Source organism: Pteronotus mesoamericanus, unplaced genomic scaffold (genome assembly GCF_021234165.1).
Source record: "Pteronotus mesoamericanus isolate MK-2021 breed Mesoamerican mustached bat unplaced genomic scaffold, CSHL_Meso_final scaffold_507, whole genome shotgun sequence".
Classification (NCBI taxonomy): domain Eukaryota; kingdom Metazoa; phylum Chordata; class Mammalia; order Chiroptera; family Mormoopidae; genus Pteronotus; species Pteronotus mesoamericanus.
In genome coordinates, this window is record NW_026555319.1 from 4,959,009 (window position 1) to 4,975,730 (window position 16,722).

General features: G+C 57.9%; 1 protein-coding gene across 3 annotated transcripts; it reads right to left on the bottom strand.

The window, feature by feature from the left end:
- Positions 1-10,680: 10,680 nt before the first annotated feature.
- Positions 10,681-15,738, bottom strand: PHETA1 (PH domain containing endocytic trafficking adaptor 1). Of its 3 annotated transcripts, none has more exons than XM_054593921.1 (4): positions 15,614-15,738; positions 14,059-14,146; positions 13,195-13,334; positions 10,681-11,383 (listed from the first exon to the last, which is right to left on the bottom strand). In XM_054593921.1, exon 4 carries the CDS (start codon positions 11,347-11,349, stop codon positions 10,681-10,683), a length of 669 nt encoding a protein of 222 aa, XP_054449896.1. In that variant the 5' UTR covers positions 11,350-11,383; positions 13,195-13,334; positions 14,059-14,146; positions 15,614-15,738. The 3 variants fall into 3 exon arrangements, with proteins under 3 accessions (XP_054449896.1, XP_054449897.1, XP_054449895.1); XM_054593922.1 differs by lacking the exon at positions 15,614-15,738 and adding an exon at positions 14,679-14,832 and having other exon boundaries at positions 13,214-13,334; XM_054593920.1 differs by lacking the exon at positions 15,614-15,738 and adding an exon at positions 14,679-14,832.
- Between the last annotated feature and the right edge of the window lie 984 nt (positions 15,739-16,722).

Sequence of the window (16,722 nt, forward strand, 5' to 3'; positions counted from 1 at the left end):
AACCTCGATGCCATTGAGGATGTGTTTCATTCTGGTGGTCTGTTTTGCAACCTTGATAACACAGAATGTCCCGTGCTGTTGTAAATGTTGTAGAGATGTGGGCCGTGGCCGGCTGTCCCACCTGAGATGTGACATGGCACAAAACGCACTCCCTCTGGTCAGAAACCTGTGGGCCACAGGGTCGGATGTCCGTCTCGTCCCTGCCATGTGTAGGCAAGGTGTGTTTCCGGATCCTTTGGAAAGCCAGGCATGGGGTTAGCTAACTGGAGGGTGGCGCTGGAGCCAGGGGGACGCCGTTCCCCAACCTGAGCCAAGGCCACAGTGCAGAAGTCTCACCGCTGGTTTTCCAGAGCCAGGCTGTGGCCGCCGCCATCCCATTTTTGTGTTTTAAGAAAACAGCGTTCGCCACCTCACAAGCAGCCAGCCCAGCACCCAGCGCCAAAAAGGCGATTCATCACACTGGAGACCCCAGCTCCCCTTCTCGCCACCTCACGAGGACCCCGGTGCTGCCTCTGGAAGGTGCCTGCAACTCCAAGCCCGTGCAGAGCCAGCGAGAAGGCCGAGTTCGCCGCGGCACGACTGCCACAGCGCAGCTTTCCCAGGCCGCCCTCCTGCCTTCCAACGCACGACCTTTTGGGGAGCAAATACTCAACCCCGCCAACTCAGAGAAGCCTTTCCTCCAGCACCTTCATGGTTTCTAGGGGGCGAGTCCCCCCTCTGGATGGAATGGCCACCGTATTGAATCTCCTGTTTTTCTTTCTTATCCTTTTTCAAACTGCGGGAGGGCTGACCTGGGCACATCCGCAGCTGAATCCAGAATGACGATGAGAAGGTGGCCGCAACCGGTGCCAGTCCACTGCTGGGGAGAGACGGCGGATGGGGGCTTCAGGGATGCCACAAGCATCTCGCAGCCAGGCCAGTGAAACCCAGTGACCAGAAGGGGACAACGGAGGGTCGTTCCAGAAATCTCAACTCTCGTGCACCCAGCCCAGGCAGGCTGCAGTCTCCACGCCCGTCGATGAAGAACAACGCAAACCCTGCAGGAGAACCTCCTTTTCCATACACCCAGGCTATGCATTGAAGAGTTTTCCACTGTATACATTTTTATCCAGATGAAGGTATTTTTATATTTTGACAATAGGAAACAGTGACCAATTTTCAGAGTCATCAAATCTGGAACAAATAAAACATCTCCTTTTAGCCACCACCGCCCTGTCGCAGTTAAGACAACCGTGGGGGAACACACCACTTTTTACTGTTGAAACCCACACACCATTGCAGTCCAGGCTTACACACGGGCTGCGATCCTTCAAGAACTCAAGCTGGCTTTCGTGTGACGGGATTTGATTAAGCACTTAGCATAGTCTTTCGAACATGGAAATCCTGTTGTACTTAAAGCTGGTGGACCCACGAACAACTTTGTCAGGGTCACGTCCTGTAATGGTAAAAACAAAAGGAAAGCCCACACAACCGTTTCTATGAGAGATTGATGAACTTTGTTTAAAATTTAAAAAAAAAGGAACACGTTCTGTAAATGCGTCGCTCAATACAGAATTGTATAACGTCTGGGTGTCCTGCTTGCTTTGTTCGGGAGCTGGGGGTGCGAGCTGGGGGTCCGAGCTGGCCCTCAGAAGTGTTCTACAAAATGCTGTTTTTAAAAACCGATTTTTAAGTGAATTTGCTACCATTAAAATACAGGGAAATGTCATATAAAAATTGCAATTACTGGCTTCCCTGGAAAACCATTAAGATCTAGCCACACCTGGCACACCTTCCCACATGGCAACAGCCTGCTGAGGAGTGGCTGCCCCTTTTAGACAGGACACGTGCCCGTGATTTGCCTCGGTGCTCACCCGTGCCACCTGCCCGGGTCCGTGGACATCTTAGCGGGTTGTTGTGCTGTGAGCTTAAGCCGAGGGAGATGGAAGGATTGGCATCCGTTCTCCACCAGTGAGCGGGGTGGAACCGGCTGGGGCCTGGGGCCAAGGATTCAAGATCATGCCCTGCCCCCAGCTCAGTGGCCACAGACCGTGGCCCTCAGACAGGCCAGTTTACAGGCCATGACCCACTCAGTGGGGTATGAGTGGCAGGTGCCCCAGCTTCCTGAGACCAGCACAGCATCGCCTCTTTCTCAGCTGGATAACTAGGACCTCGGTTTCCCCATCTATAAAATGGGGGCGTTGCAGCAATCAGCTTAGAAAGTCATTATAAAAAACGACCATGCATGTGAGACACAGAAAACTGTGCAGCACAGAAGGGCTCGGTATTACTGTTACCGTGAGTGGGGACTGGGTTCTTTGAACCCATGAGGATGAGTCTCCATGCCTCAGCTGCAGGAGGATTGTTTTTTCTTAACCAATAATGTCAAGAGAGTCCCCAAAGTCCCCGAAGTGGCATTAAACATTACTCACCCATGAGCCAAAGCCACATGGTATCCCAAGATAGACCTTTTCCTCTTTGTCTGGAAACCTGATTGCCCTAGTTTTTCCATACATCCTTGCAGTGGGAATTCAATGATTAACCACCTCCCCCTTGGTTAGGATAACTAATTGCTCCAAACTGAGCAGGGTGGCCCCTGGGATGCCCGAGTGCCCATCAGGCTGGGGAGGGTCGTGGCAGATGGGGCGAAGGCCCCACTGGCCCTGGAGGTCCCAAGCTAACCGCTACGTGACATTTCAGGCAGGCCCAGCCTTTAGTCAGAGCTGGAGGGGGGAAGGGTGGGAGCCAAGTGACCTTGAGCAAATGTCTAAATTGCCCTGTGCTTCAGTTTTCCAAGCTGTAAAGTGGGGAATGATAGTAATGGCACCTTCTTTTTAAGGTGGTTGTAACAATTCAAATGAAGTAAAGCCAGGGGCTGGCTCTTTGGACCCTCGGTACCAGCTGTGGAGAAGGTGAGAAGTCCCCAGGATGTGGCCCCATGGTGTAGGTGGGGGCAGAGGTTGTCGGGGGAGCTGCCTCTGATGCTCACAAGCCACCTAAGAACCTGTAGGGGCAGGTGCCCCTGGGCTGAGAACTAAAGCTCCACTCCACACCACCAGCTTTGGTGTTGACATTGTGCCTGCAGCTGCTGCCCACCTGGAGCAGAAAATGTAGCAAAAACACAGAAATGTGGAGTTCTGGACTAGAGACCATGGGAGGGCAGGGAGTGGAGAGACTGGAGAAGAAAGGGAACACAGGGCAGGTGTTGCGGGGGGGGGGGGGGGGGGGGGCAGGTTTGTATCGGGACAGAGGAGAGCAGAGAGCTGAGGTGGCGGCAGCTGTTCATCAGGTGACTAGTATTCCAGGAATACCCACTATGTGTGCAGTGCTTCCATGGTGGAAATGCTGGGGGCCATGAGAGCATGAGTAGTGGGATCCAGGAAGGCTTCTTGGAGGAGGGGACATCTCAGCTGACACCTGAAAGACAGTCAGAGCTGGAGGAGAAGGGAACAGAGGAGGGCTGAAGGAATGGCAGGTAACATGTGGGACAGAGGAACACTGGCCAACGGGCCCAAAGGAGGGTGGAATTTGAGGTGGGGGTGGAGGGAAAGAGAGGGACAGAGGCCAGATCCTGAAGCCCCTTGGGGTGAGGTGGAAATGCGCCTTTTCCCGAGGGCACAGAGGAGCCATGGCCCACGAGGCAGGAAGTTGCTGTGGTCAGACTTGTGCTTTTAGGATTTCAGCAGGTTTCAGCTGCCTGGAGAGGTGGTGGCCCGTTCCCCGCTTTGGCCCTGACTCTCAGGCTTCTGTGGCCCTTGCTTCCCATTTGTCAATGGAAGAAATGGCCAAACCTGTAGACAACTTTTTTTTTTTGCAGACAATTTTTTATGAGTCTGTCCGTGTCACACTGACGACATGGGATGGGAACAAGCGTTCAAATGCCCCCAAGAATAACAGTTTTGCACCTTCTTTTATGCATTTGAAATTAAGGAGGGAATGTAAGGAAGATTGCATGGAGGTGGGAGAAAGCCAGGCAAGGATTGGATCACAGGATAGTTAAGATTATGTGCTCTCTTGAGAGTTAATACGTCTGGTATTTCAAAGATGTATCAACCTAGATGCACAGACAGGGCTTGTTTGAAGCAAAGATAAGCCTTTACTGAAGACGCCATAGGCCCAGCGTGTGACTACCCCGCCCCCGTGACCTTCGCAGGTAGGAATTTATGATCAGATTGCCCAGCGAGGTGACTTTTCTTAGAAGGCTCCGCACGCCCCCTGCCCCCCTTTCCCTCTCAGTGAAGCAGCTTGAGTTGCATCAGCGGTCCTGCCCCCCTCGCATCCTGGTGAGTGAAAATGCAGGCTCGTGACCACTGGGGCAACCATCTAGAGATCGTTGGAAAGGCCAGGCCCTCGGTAGCCAAGGAACGGGATGTGTGTGGCTCCAGAAACTGGGTGCCCCCTGCAGGCACTTGGGGGCTGGAGCCGCCCCCAAGCCCAGGAGCAGGGGGCTCTGGGCAGGGAGCCACCCCGGGGAGCCTTAGCCAAGGTGACTCCTCACTCTGGTGGGTTTTGGAGTGGGAGAAAACCATTGATCTCTTTAACAGTCGGTGACCTTCTCCAGCTTCCAAGGGTCGTTGAAAGCACTGGCTTTGAACTTGGCCTGGCCTGGATTTGACTCCATTATCAGATAATCTAGGGCCCCTCAGTGAGACTCAGTTTCCTTATCTGTAAAATCGATGTGATCATAAAGTACCTACCTTTATTTGGTATCTATGGCTGCATAACAAATCATGCTAAAACTTAGTGGCTTAAAACAATCAACATCTCTCACAATCTCTTTGGGTCAGGAATTTGGGAGTGGCTTCACCGGATGTTTCTGGCCCCCGGGTCTCTTGTGAGGCTAAGCTGTCAGCTAGGGCCGAGGCCAGTTGCTGGGCTGGGGAACGTGCCTCCAAGGCGGCCCACTCACATGGCTGGCAAGCGGGTGCGGGCTGCCGGTGGGGCATCTCTGTGCTTTGCGAGTGGGCCTCTCCACGGGGCCACTCGAGGGCCCTCACAACACAGCGGCTGAGGGTGAGCAGGGTGGGGGCTGCCGAGTCTCCTGGGACCCAGCCGCTTCCACAGCATCCTCGCGGCCACACAGTGTGGGAGGGGACTGCCAAGGGTGTGGGCAGCAGGGGGCGGGGGTCGTTCGGGGCCATTTCGGGAGCTGGCCACCACAGTGCCTGATAAGTGTCTTTGCAGATTAAACGAGTTTTTCTTTTTTAGATCTTATTTTTTTAGAGCGAGGGGAAGAGAGAGAGAGAAAGATCGATTGGTTGCCTCTCACACACCCCCAAGTGGGGACCTGGCCCTCCACTCAGGCATGTGCCCCAACTGGGAATCCACCCACTGAGCCACACCAGCCAGGGCTAAATGGGCATTTCTTAATCCATGGTCCAAAAATCCCTTGTTTCCTACTCAAAATGCAGCTTCCTGGGCCCTGCCCCAACCTGCTGACCCAGAACTCCTGGAGCCAGGCCCAGGGACCTGTATTTTTAAGAAGCCTCTCAGGCAACTAGACATCATAGGTCTCAGCAAGTGGGAAGCAATTCAGATTCGTCTCATCGCCTCTGGCCCCAGTGGGCGTGTGAGGCCCGGAGAAGGAGGCTGGCAAGACGAGAGGACAGGAGAAGGAACCACACCACCAGGTGTCTGGGCATAGCCGGGAACTGCTGGGGCGAAAGAAATCGTGATCCCCTTAAAGCTGTGCGAAGAGTTTATGTGGGGGGGCGGGTCCAGGGGAAACCTGGAAACATCCAAGACAAGAAGTTTGGCTGGGCTTTGGGGTGCTGCACTGTCTGTCTTGATTCGTCCATTCTCTCCCTAAAGCCCCCTCAGACCTCACTCAATCTGTTCTCCCACTTCAAGACTCCCAGGACCCTCATCGCCCAGTTTCTGCCTCGGGACCAACTCCTACCCAAGAGGCTGGGACAGGGAGGAAAGGATCTGGCAAGCCGAGGGGCAGAGGACGCAGTGACCAGCGGCACCGTACAGGGCGCCCTGCGAGGCCTGAGGTGCACAGGAAGCAGGCCTGGTCCCTGTTCTCTGGGGGTGCAGCCTGGGGCCCTGGTGCGCTCCCCGGGATACCTCGGCCCACAGCTAGAGAGGCAATGACAACAGGGCCCCCGGGCACTGAAGAGAGGACGGTGGCCCCAGTGCCCAAGGGCTTTCCGCGCTGCGCCTGTGCCGAGAGCAGCCACAGCCGCGGCCCCAAGGAAGGGCGGGCGGAGCTAAGGCAGCCCTGACCCCTCTGTCAGGAACGGGCAACTGTCCCGAAACCCTGAGATGTAAACAGTTCACGGGCTACCTGTTAAAGAGCCTTCATCAGAAAGGGCAAAGTCTGTAGCTGGGCTCAAGCAGTTTATCATTTTGCTGCCTTGGAAGTTTCATTTTGGATGCGGCAATTTTAGAAATGGGGATAAACAGCAGGGCCTTTTGTATAACAAAGTTTGTGTGAGGGGAAGTAAGGTGATCTGGGGAGGGGGCCAGAGAGAGTAGTCAGCTGGCTCCAGCCCCAGCCCCAGAGCAGGGACAGAACAGCCTCATTCAGGGGCACACAAGGGCCAGGGCCAGCAGGAAGCACAGGAGGGGGCTGCTCTTTGGATATTCGTTCACTGTTTCCAAACAGGAGAGATGGAAGGGTCCCAGGGAGAGGAGGAGAAGCAGGGGCCTCTTTGCTGTCCCAGGGCATCCCACTGTGTCCCTAGTCTTCGCCCCCTGAGCTGACAGCAGCCCTGGAGTTGGTTGGCCAAAGCCACGCTCCTTAGAGAGGCAGCCACAGTCACTCAGGCCTACCCATCAGGAAGCCTGTGGCTGCAAATAACAAAATAGCCCCCCTTAAAGCTTGGAACAAAGCCGTGTATTACCACAAGTAAGCCATCCGGAGGTGGGGTTGCTTCAGAATTTCAAGGATGTTCTCAGGTGTGTGCTAAACTCACTGCAGGATACCTGCCAAGGGTGTCCTATTTCATGATCGCAAGATAGCTGCCACAGCTCCACACATCAGGCAGACGTAACTCCACCTTTAGAAAACAACGGAGAGCTCTTCTTTGTGTCTCCTTTTCAAAGCAAGAAACTGCTTCCACTAACATCACATTGGCCAAAATTGCATCATGGAGTCATTCTTTAGCAGCTAAAGTTTAACTAATTCCTACAAGTCAGATGGGAACAGCACAACTGATTGAGGGGTATTTTTTTTGTTTGTTTTTTGTTTTTGATGGTTTATTTATTTATTTTTTTTAGTCCTTATCTGAGGATATGTTTTTTTATTGATTTCAGAGAGAGAAAGGAAGGGGGAAAGAGAAGGAAACATCAGTCAGTTGCCTCCTGTACATGCCCTGACCAGGGATTAAACCCGAAATGTAGGTAGGTGCCCTGGCTGGGAATGGAGCTCGCAGTCTTTTGGTGCACAGACAACACTCCAACCAGCTGAGCCGCCGGGCCAGGGCTGAATTTGAGTAACGTCCAGGGCGGGTAGACGTTGGGCAGCCCACACATCACCTCTGGCCCGATGGCCCCTCTTCAGGTTCGCATCCCCTGCCCCGAGTGGCTTCTCAGAACGTTCCTTCTGAACCCAAAGACTCTTTAAGTGGAGACGATTTTCTCTACTTTGTCATGCTCCTGGGATATTTCAGTCCTTAAGCATGTGCCCTGAACACATCCCACTGGTGAAGAGCACACCACGAGTGACGCATGAGCAGGTGGATGCACAGCACTTAGGCATTGGCTGGCTCGTCTTTGCCACCCGCCCCCCACCCCTTCCCAACTCCCTTGAATTCATGGAAACGTTCCGGCCCTAAGAGGCCCAGCAGGCGACCCCCCACCCCCAACCTGGTCTTGGAGCTAGCTGTCTCTCTCCTGCCACTTCCCCATTCTGGGCCCTGTGGTGGCTGTGGTCACAAGTGCCACAGGCCGCACGCTCTGACTCAGCCTGTGCGGGGAGCCACTTCCCCGGCCCCCGCCCATCAGCTGTGGTCCCAGGAGAGGTGGAAGGAATTACTCAGCGAGCCCTGGATGCGCACGAGTGGCCGGATTCCCGGACATTGCTGTCTTTTCATTTCTTGTTCTCGAGCTTGTTCTGCAGACCAAGGGCTGTAGGTTGCTCATCCTGAGCCACATTTTCCTCAATGTGCATGATTTTCCCAGGTCAACAAGGGAGACATGTGACCCAAGCTCTGCCAGTCCATCCTGCTGGGTGACCTTGGGCCAGCCCCTTCCCGTCTGTGATCTCCCAATAGCCCAGTGAGTCTGAGACAGCAGACCACAGGAGAGCCCCCACCACCCTCCAGGCTCACGGCAGACACCACCGCCATGGCTGGGCCCTTCCCTCCAAACTAGCGTCAGTGCCCGAATCCTAACTGCAGGCCCCCGGGCGGCCCCATGAACGGACCATCAACAGCCAGATTTTAATTCTTCCATCTGCCATCCTTGACACTCCTTCCAAAAGCCAGGCCTTCAGCCTAGCTGACTTTCTAATCCTCCTCTTTCCTTCTGCCTCCTCTTCCTTTTGGAAAGGAGCCGTGCAACTCCATTTCCCCATATTGCTCTAGAAGGCCCTGCCCCTCCTGCACAGGGTCCCAGAGGCTCCCTCCCTGCTCTGACACCTTCTGGCTGTGTGAACTTGGCAGATTTCTTAACCTCTGTGAGCCTCAGTTTCTTTATCTGAAAAATGGGGCCAGTATCTGCCATAAGAGGGAGTGAGGATGTGCCTGACAGAGCAGGAGCCATGTGGCACACACACACTCACTGGTCACTGGTCCCACAGGGCCTGCTCCTGGCTCTGCCAGGCAAACTGATCTGGGATTTTGATGGGAAAAACCACACAACCAGCCATTACTTGACAAACTGTTGTTTATTTTATTTTAGCTTTTACAATCCCCCTCCCGGGCTGCCTGGTGTCTCCCCCGACCCAGCTTGGAGAGCAGCCTGACCCCACCTTGTGCTTTGGGGATCGGGAGCAGGAACAGGGGCGGGGGGTGGTTCTCACCAGCCCCCCACGGAGACCAAGGCACTGTTCCTTTCGAGTCTGTAAACCTGCACCAGCACTGGGGCCCCCACCTCACCCACCAGCGGGGTCTGCGCAGCTCCCAGCAGCCCTGGGGACTCAGGGCCTGGGGACAAGAGCCGCTGCCCCACTCACACTGCTCAAGGCTTGGGGAGCGGGGACAGGAGGCGTACCAAGGCCCCACAGGCACCTGCCACAGATCAGGGCTCGCCTGGAGAAGGAGAGGAACCCGGTGAGATTCCTGAGATGCCTTTGTCTCCAGCCAAGATTCCTGGCCCTGTCCCTGGGGCCTGCCAACTGTCCTCTCTCACCCCCACCCCAGCCAGGCACCCTGTCCCTTCCCAGCAGCCAACAAGAAACGGAAGTAGTGAAAATGCCAAGATTTGTTGCTTTAAAAAAAACACCTCAGTATCAAAAGTTAAATTAAAACGGGAGCCGCAGTCACCCGAGCCAGCTCTGAGCCGGTGATTGCAGGCAGGTGGTGCCCCACTCCTCCCCGCGCCCCAGGGTCTCTTCAGGACGCCAGGGAGGGGTCTTCTGGAGAACAAAGGGTGGGGGGAGGTATCCTCAGCGGGTCCCCAGTGTGGGGCACTGAGGACTGTAAACATGACCCGGCCCCAGAGTCTCCCTGGACGAAGAGGGGCCACTGCAGAGATGAGAACAGTGGCTTTGTCATCCATCAGAATATCGGGGGGGAGGGGGTTCGGAGCCAAACGCAGCTCCCCAACGGCTGCTTGGTCCCGCAGATCAGCACCTGGCCCTTTCCGGGCAGTGAGTCAGCACGTGGCCACCCCTCCCCAGTGAAACCTGCTGGGAAGGCAGCTGAGGCCAGGGCTGCCCAGCCAGGCTGAACCAGGTCAGACGAGCTCCCGCAAGGCCTGGTCCCAGGGCGGGGCCGGAAGAGCCGGCGGCCCTGGGAGCGGGGACTGAGGTGTGGCTGAGGCCCTCGGAGGGCGCGTGAGAGCCGCCGCGGGAACACGGAGAGGCTCAAGGCTGGAGGGTCGCCACTGCACAGCGGGTGCCGCCTCAGGGCTGGGCCCAGGCCGAGGGCAAAGTCCTGCCTGGGCCCCGCTCCAGGCCCAGAGCCCTGGGGACCAGGCAACCTCGCCATTCCAGTTATGCATTAAAACCCGCTGCCGCCTTCTCAGCTGCTGTTTCTGGCAGCGGGTGGGCAGGCAGCCCGGAGCAGGCCGGCTCCTTGGGAGCAAAACGAGGCCCGACCCCGGTGGGTGGCAGGCCTGGGCCTTCCCTCTGTCCGCGCCGAGGCCCCGCCACGGGCCAGGGCTGATGGGGCATTTGCCTTTGGGCCACAGGCCCTCGTCAGGTCGCAGTCACCGCAGCCAGGACCTGACGCCACCAGCAGGCCGTTGCTGGGGGATCCGGGCTGGGCCTGGGGCGAGCGTGCCAGCCCTCGGGCTTTGCGGGGCTCAGCCGGGCCAAGCTCTCCTTAGAGGGAGGCACTGTGGCCGCCTCTAAGTCTGAGGCACCCCTCCGAGTCCAGCATCCTCTCAGAGCTCATGTTCCCTGAAAGCAGGCCCCACAGGGGCCTCCGCTTTCCTCAGGACTTGACCATGGTTTCCCTCAGGCCCAGGCCCCCAGCCGCTCCGGGCCCGGCCGTGGGGCAGGGCCTCGGACCAGAGTCCCTCCGGACCCTGACAGCGGGCGACCCGGGCTGGCTCCAGCCCCGCCCCTCGGCGCGGCCCTCACGCGCTGCGTCAGGGCTGGGCCCGGCTCCTGAGCCACTGGCTCCTCAGGGCCCGGACCTCCTGCCCGTACCGCTCGTGCAGCTGGGAGAAGGAGGCCGCGTCGAGAGGCCCGTTGGGCGCTGAGGCCCGCCGGCGGGGCGGCAGCGGCGGGGGCGCAGGGCCAGGCCGGGCCCGGGCAGCGGCACCCGCGGAGGCGGCGGGGGGCTCGGTGGTCCAGACGGCACAGCCGTTCTCCTTGGGCAGGAGCGCGCGTGGCCGGCGTGGCGGCGCCGGGCCGCCCCCCGCCCGCATGGCGGCCAGCTGCTGCTCCAGCTCGCGCACCACCAGCCGCAGGTAGTCGAAGCTAGCCCGCGACAGCGCCTTCACCCAGCCCTCCATGGCGGCCTGGCTCTCGGCGGCCAGGACGTAGGTGCGGACCCGGGCCCCCGCGAAGCGCACGGCGAAGGCGAACTCCTCGGCGGCCTCCACGAGCTCCACAGTGCAGCCTTCCAGGATGATGACGCCCACGGGCTCGCGGCTGGACGGCTCCTCGAAGTAGAAGAGCATGTTCCCACGCAGCACGAACCAGCGCCGGTGGTAGGCCGCGTGCCGGCCGCCCTTCTTGTACAGGAAGCCGGCGTTGTCCACCGGCGCGTCGCAGGTGGCATAGAAGGCCAGGCTGCGCTCGTTCAGCTTCATGGCGGCAAGGATGGGCCTGCGGCGAGCTCAGGGCCTGTCCCACCCAGGCCAGCTGTCACTCAGCGGCCACGCCACCAGGTAACCCAGCACCTCCCCCTGGCCGCCCAGCCTCCCTCGGGTGCGCCCCCCCTTCACAGATAAGGAAACTGAGGCTCAAAGAGTGGAAGCGACCTGCAGAGCCAGGACTCACCCACGGGTCTGACTCCAGCTGTGGTCCCAGGGTCAGACTCATAACCCTCCTGCACCCTTCGCCCCAAAACAACGTTGGGAATTCCTGCACGCCAAGCGCTCTGTATCTCTTAACTTGTCTTGCAACAAACCTTAGCTGGCAGGAAGCAGCCTGACCCCCATTTGACAGATGAGGAAACAAAGCGCAGGTCGGTCACGCGCCCAGGGCCACAAAGCAAGTTGGGTGGAGCTGAAATCCAAACCCAGGCCTCGCTTCAGGCCCTGCTGTCTCCCTCGTCCCTGAGGACCGGGCGGGCCGGCCTTTTGTGGTCCCTTTCAGGTCTCAGCCCTGGGTCCCTCACTTGGCTGTGATCGGCCTGTCTGAAATGAGGACGTGAAGAGGACCCATTTCAAAGGGCTGCAGGGACCTCACTCATCAAACACGTATTAGGCACCCACTGTGTGCCAGGCACCGTTCTAGACCAGACACCAGCCGTAAACAAGACAGAGGGGGGCGCTGCTGACACGCTAGTGGCCAGCGCAGGGCGCAGACAATGAACAAAGGGAGACAACGAGTCTGCCCGACGTCCTGGTCTTCAGTGCTGTGGAAAAGCTGATGTGGAGCGGGGGTCAGGAGTGTGTGATTTTAACAGGGTGAGGGGGGTCAGGAACAGCTGTGCTTAGAAGGTGACATTGGAGCAGAGGCCTAAAGGAGATGAGGGAGGGGGCCCTGGGACAGGCCAGGCAGAGGGGACAGCACGTGCAAAGGGCCCCAAGTGGGAACCTGCCAGTGTGCTGGACAACTGGCCAGGAGGCCAGCGAGGCTGGAGTGGGAGGAGGGAGGGGTGAGGCGGCAGGTGCAATCAGACAGACAGACAGGAAAGGCTGTGGCAAAATAGTCCAGAAAAGTGACCCAGAGCTTGGCCCGCAGTTACGGGGGCGGGGGGGGCGGTAGCGCAGAGAGCATCATGCACTCAGAGCAGAAGAATCTAACTGTGTACTTGCCTCTGATTTTATCTACCTTCCCCAAGGAGCACATGATGGGGCAACACAGGCCAGGTACGACTTACTGGGAGGTGATACCTGGACCCCTAATACAACCACACCTTCCCTTGGGATTCTCTCCTGGCCACTGTGAGGATCCGCCCTGTGCTTCTGCCTCACAGCCTCACTCTATACAGGACAGTAGGTACATTTTTCAAGAGACAAAGTATGTGAAGTCCCTGGAATGCCGTAGGTGCTCAGTAAACACTCATTCCCCAGCCCAGGTGGCGCCCTGCTCAGGGCCTGGAGGAATGAGGTATGTGGGTGGTAGCGCTCCTGAGAGCAGCTCAGCCTGACCCAGCTGCTCCCAACAGAATTCACCTCATCTCACCTGCCTAGGCAGTCAAGGATGGCTCCCTGGAGGAGGCACCACACGCTGGGATCTTGTAGCCGAGGTCAGCCTGTCCTGACCTGGCAGTGGGCCAAGGCCAGAGACCCTGAAGGCTCAGGGTAGTTAGTCCCTGCTCTGCCTCCCTAAACAGACTTCAGACAGGCCACCCTTCTCTGAGCCTCAGTTTCTTCCTCTGCAAAATAAGACTCATGCATTTCCCGAACAGCCCAACAACTCCACGCAGACCCCAGCCCCGTTTCTCACAGGAACCACCCATGCCACCTGTCCCGTTTCCCTCCTACCTCTCAGGCCACCGCTCACCTCCCCTCTGCCCAGTCTGCTCTTGGCTGGCTCTTCTCCCAGTTCAAATGTCAGCTCTGTAGTGTCCAGGCTGCGCGACCCCAGGCAAGCTTTAAGCCTCTCTGGGCCTCTATTTCCACATCTGTGAAGTGGGATCATAAGGGCACCTAAATCAGTGTTGTAACAATGACGCAGTGAATTACACAGAGGGCACTAAGCATGGTGCTGGGCACGCGGTACCTGCTCAGCAGTGGCAGCTGTCGCCATTCTTCTCGGCCTCCCCAAACGCTCCCCTCAGCACAGTGTCCCAGCAAATGGCCTTTGGCTTCTCACACCCTCACTCTGACCACTGGTCAAGCCCAACTGACAGCCTCCCTCCAACCTCTTCCAAATCAGTGGCCTCATCTCTACCCACCGCCACCTCCCCAGTCTAGGCCCTCCTCATTGCTCCCCTGGATGGCTCCAGCGGCCTCTTCCTTGGTCCCCTGCCTCCACCCTTGCCCCTCCTTGTCCATGTTCTTCGGGTTAAGAGCCAAACTCCTTCCAAGGCCCCTCCCCTGACCCCACTGAAAGCCATTCCCCACAGAAAGATCCTGTTTCATACCAAATCCAGCCACAGCCCTGCACCACACCAATGACTCCCTCCTTCTCTCGTGGTAAAACCGAGTCCTCCACTGCCTCCAAGTCCCCTTCCCCGGCCCCGTCGCCTTGCTCACGCAGCATCAGCCAGCCCGCACTCCTTGCTGCTCCTCACAACTGCAGGCACAGTCCTGCCTCAGGGCCTTGGCCTGTCTCAGGGAAGCCATTCCCAACCACCCTTGACATAAGACTCCCCATCCCTCTCTGGTCCCCCAACCTGAAATTACCTGGGTCGTTTTTGCCTGTTCTAGGAGGGCTGAGGTTTTTTGTCTGAATTCCATTCCAGTGTCTGGCATGTGGTCGGTGCTCAGATACCTGTAGAATGAGTTAAACAGTCGTCTTCTTAAACCTCTCAACAGCTCCTTGAGAAGGTGTCTGTCCCCTGTCCCATGTTAATAGATGGGGAAACTGAGACACAGAGAGGTTAGGTAACTTGCCCAAAGGTACAATACTGTGCCCAGAATCACATGCTCTAGACAAGTGGCCCAAAGGGGCTAATCCTGGGGTCTCCCCATTAAGGCCAAAGAGAGAGTGATTTCCCTCATGCTCAGCCGCCCTCCCCCCACCACTGCCCCAAACCCGACCAGCCGGGTCCTACATTGCAGGTGACAGAGGAAACCGTCCTGCACACGGCCCCTGCTTCTTCCAGCCCCAGCAAGGCGGGGCAGCGGGGCAGAAGTGGGAGGGGCATGGGCTCCTGCCTCTAGGAGGCCTCCTCTCTGCCTTATCTCCCCCACTCAGGTCCTCTCTAGCAAGTCCAGAGTCCACTGCAGGCACTGCTACTGACTCAGAGCCCAAGGCCAGGCAGAGAGCTGTGGGGGGCCTGGTCCCGAGGCCAGGCTCTCACCTCAACCAGCCCAGGCTGGAGGGTCTTGAGAAGGTCACTTCCCTTTTCCAAGCCTCAGTTTCCTCATCTGTCAAACAGGCTGTGGAGGGGATTCGATGAGCTAAAGTGAGGAAAGCCTGCTGGCCAACCACGGGAAAAGGCACCAAAAATACCGCCTCTGTGAGTTTTCACCGCCTCACCTCTAAAATGAGAACATTAACATCCACCCCTCTGGGAAGGGTTGAATAAATTAATCCCGAAGAGCCATTTTGCAAAACCCTTAGCAGGTAGCAAGGAAAACTATCCAGAAGGCAAATAATTAGCTCCAGGTCTCCAGGGACAGAGCTGGCCCAGAATCGGGGACTCTGGAGAACTGACATGGCATTTTGGCACCCAGTTCCAGGAAAGAAACCACCCCACAGGTCCTGGGGTTGAATCCAGCTGCCACAGGTGTCCCCGAGCAGTGGGCACGGGGGGGAGAGGGTGTGACAAGCACAGGTATGAACACAAGTGCTGGCCGCTCTGCAGCAGGGCCCCAGGGGCGCCAGGACGCCCCCTCCCGCCCCTGGGCTGGAAACAGCCCCGCGCCCCTTGGGGAGGCTGGGTCTCCAGGTCGGCCCCGCTCCTAGCAGCCCTCTGTCCCTTTGTATGTCGTACGGGGAGCTCTTGATTTTCCTGGGACACAGCCAGAGCCCCAGACAACAAAATGTGCGTGCCAGGTGCAGTGCTTGTCCCCAGCAGCACAGGCCCCTTACGGGGCGGGGCGGGGGTGGGGGAGCTCATCGGCCAAGTTCGCCCCGGACCGCCGGGGTCTTTAACGGGAAAATCACTGCTGACGTGGAGTCGCACACAGGCAGATCCCCAGCCGAGGTCTCTCCCGCCGGCCGCGGGGCCCGAGGCCCACGGCGGCCCGAGCGCGCGTCCCCTCGCAGCGCCCCGTGCCGGGCGGGCCTTACCTGGCGGCGCGGACTAGGGGGGCGGCGGTGGGACCGGCGGCGCGGGGCCGGGACGCAGCCCGGCCATGGCCTGGGGCCCGCACTCGCAGTGACGGCGGCAGCGGCAACGGCGGCGCTTTGTCTCCCCGGCGGCAGGGCCGACGCAGCCGCGGGAGACTAGGGCTTGAAGGAGGCGGGGCAGCCGGTCGCTCGGGACCCGTGGGCGTGCTCCTTTTGCCCCCACGCTCGTCCCGCCCCCGGATTGGCCCGCCCGGCCCGCCCCCGGATTCTCCCTGCCCCTGTGCGCCCCGCCCTGAAACCACTCTTAAAGGAACCGCGACCCGTTCGCAATCTTGAGTGAGGGGTCTCAGGAAAAATGTCGGGGTCCCCGAGAGCCAGCTGGTCTCCAGGGGGTAAAGACAGCGGGGGGGGATTCCCCCAGAGAAAGCGACGGGGTCCTGAAGCTCTAAGCTGGGAGTCCGAGCCCCTCCCCGCCTAGGGTTGCCAGATTTAGGAAATGCAACGCCCAACTCAATTGAAAAATAACTCCACGTGCTGAAAATTTGTGATTTATTGAAAAAAGTAAAAACTGAATAGAGAACATTTCGGGCGTTCTGACAAAGGCAGTAAAGGACTGCAACCCTAGCTCTTGCCCCAGGGGGAAGAGGGAAAGTTCTGGAGAGCCTTAAGAGAAATGGCTTCACTTCTCTAGGCCTCAGTTTCCTTATCTGTAAAATAAAGGCAGTCAAGGTATACAAAGGTCATGGCATACAATAGGTGATCTCAGCAAACAACAATTTCTGTTCTTTTTGTTCTGCACAAAACCACAGCCCACCTAGCTAGACCTGGGTTTACTTCCTGTTCTTGCTGCCGCCTCCTGGCCACCTCCAGGGCTCAATCACTGTCCAGTCCTGGCTGGAGGGCAGGAGACCAACAGGACCAGCCAGTTCATTCTGCAGCCTCTCACTAAGTGCCTTCTGTGTGCCAGGCACTGTGGCTGAAATCAATCAACAAACCACACAAATAAGACGAGCTCTGTCAGTGATTCATGCTAGGAAGGTCATTAGCCATGGCCATGGGGTGGAAGGACTGGGAACACTGTTTCAGACACGGTGGCTGGTCAGGGGAAG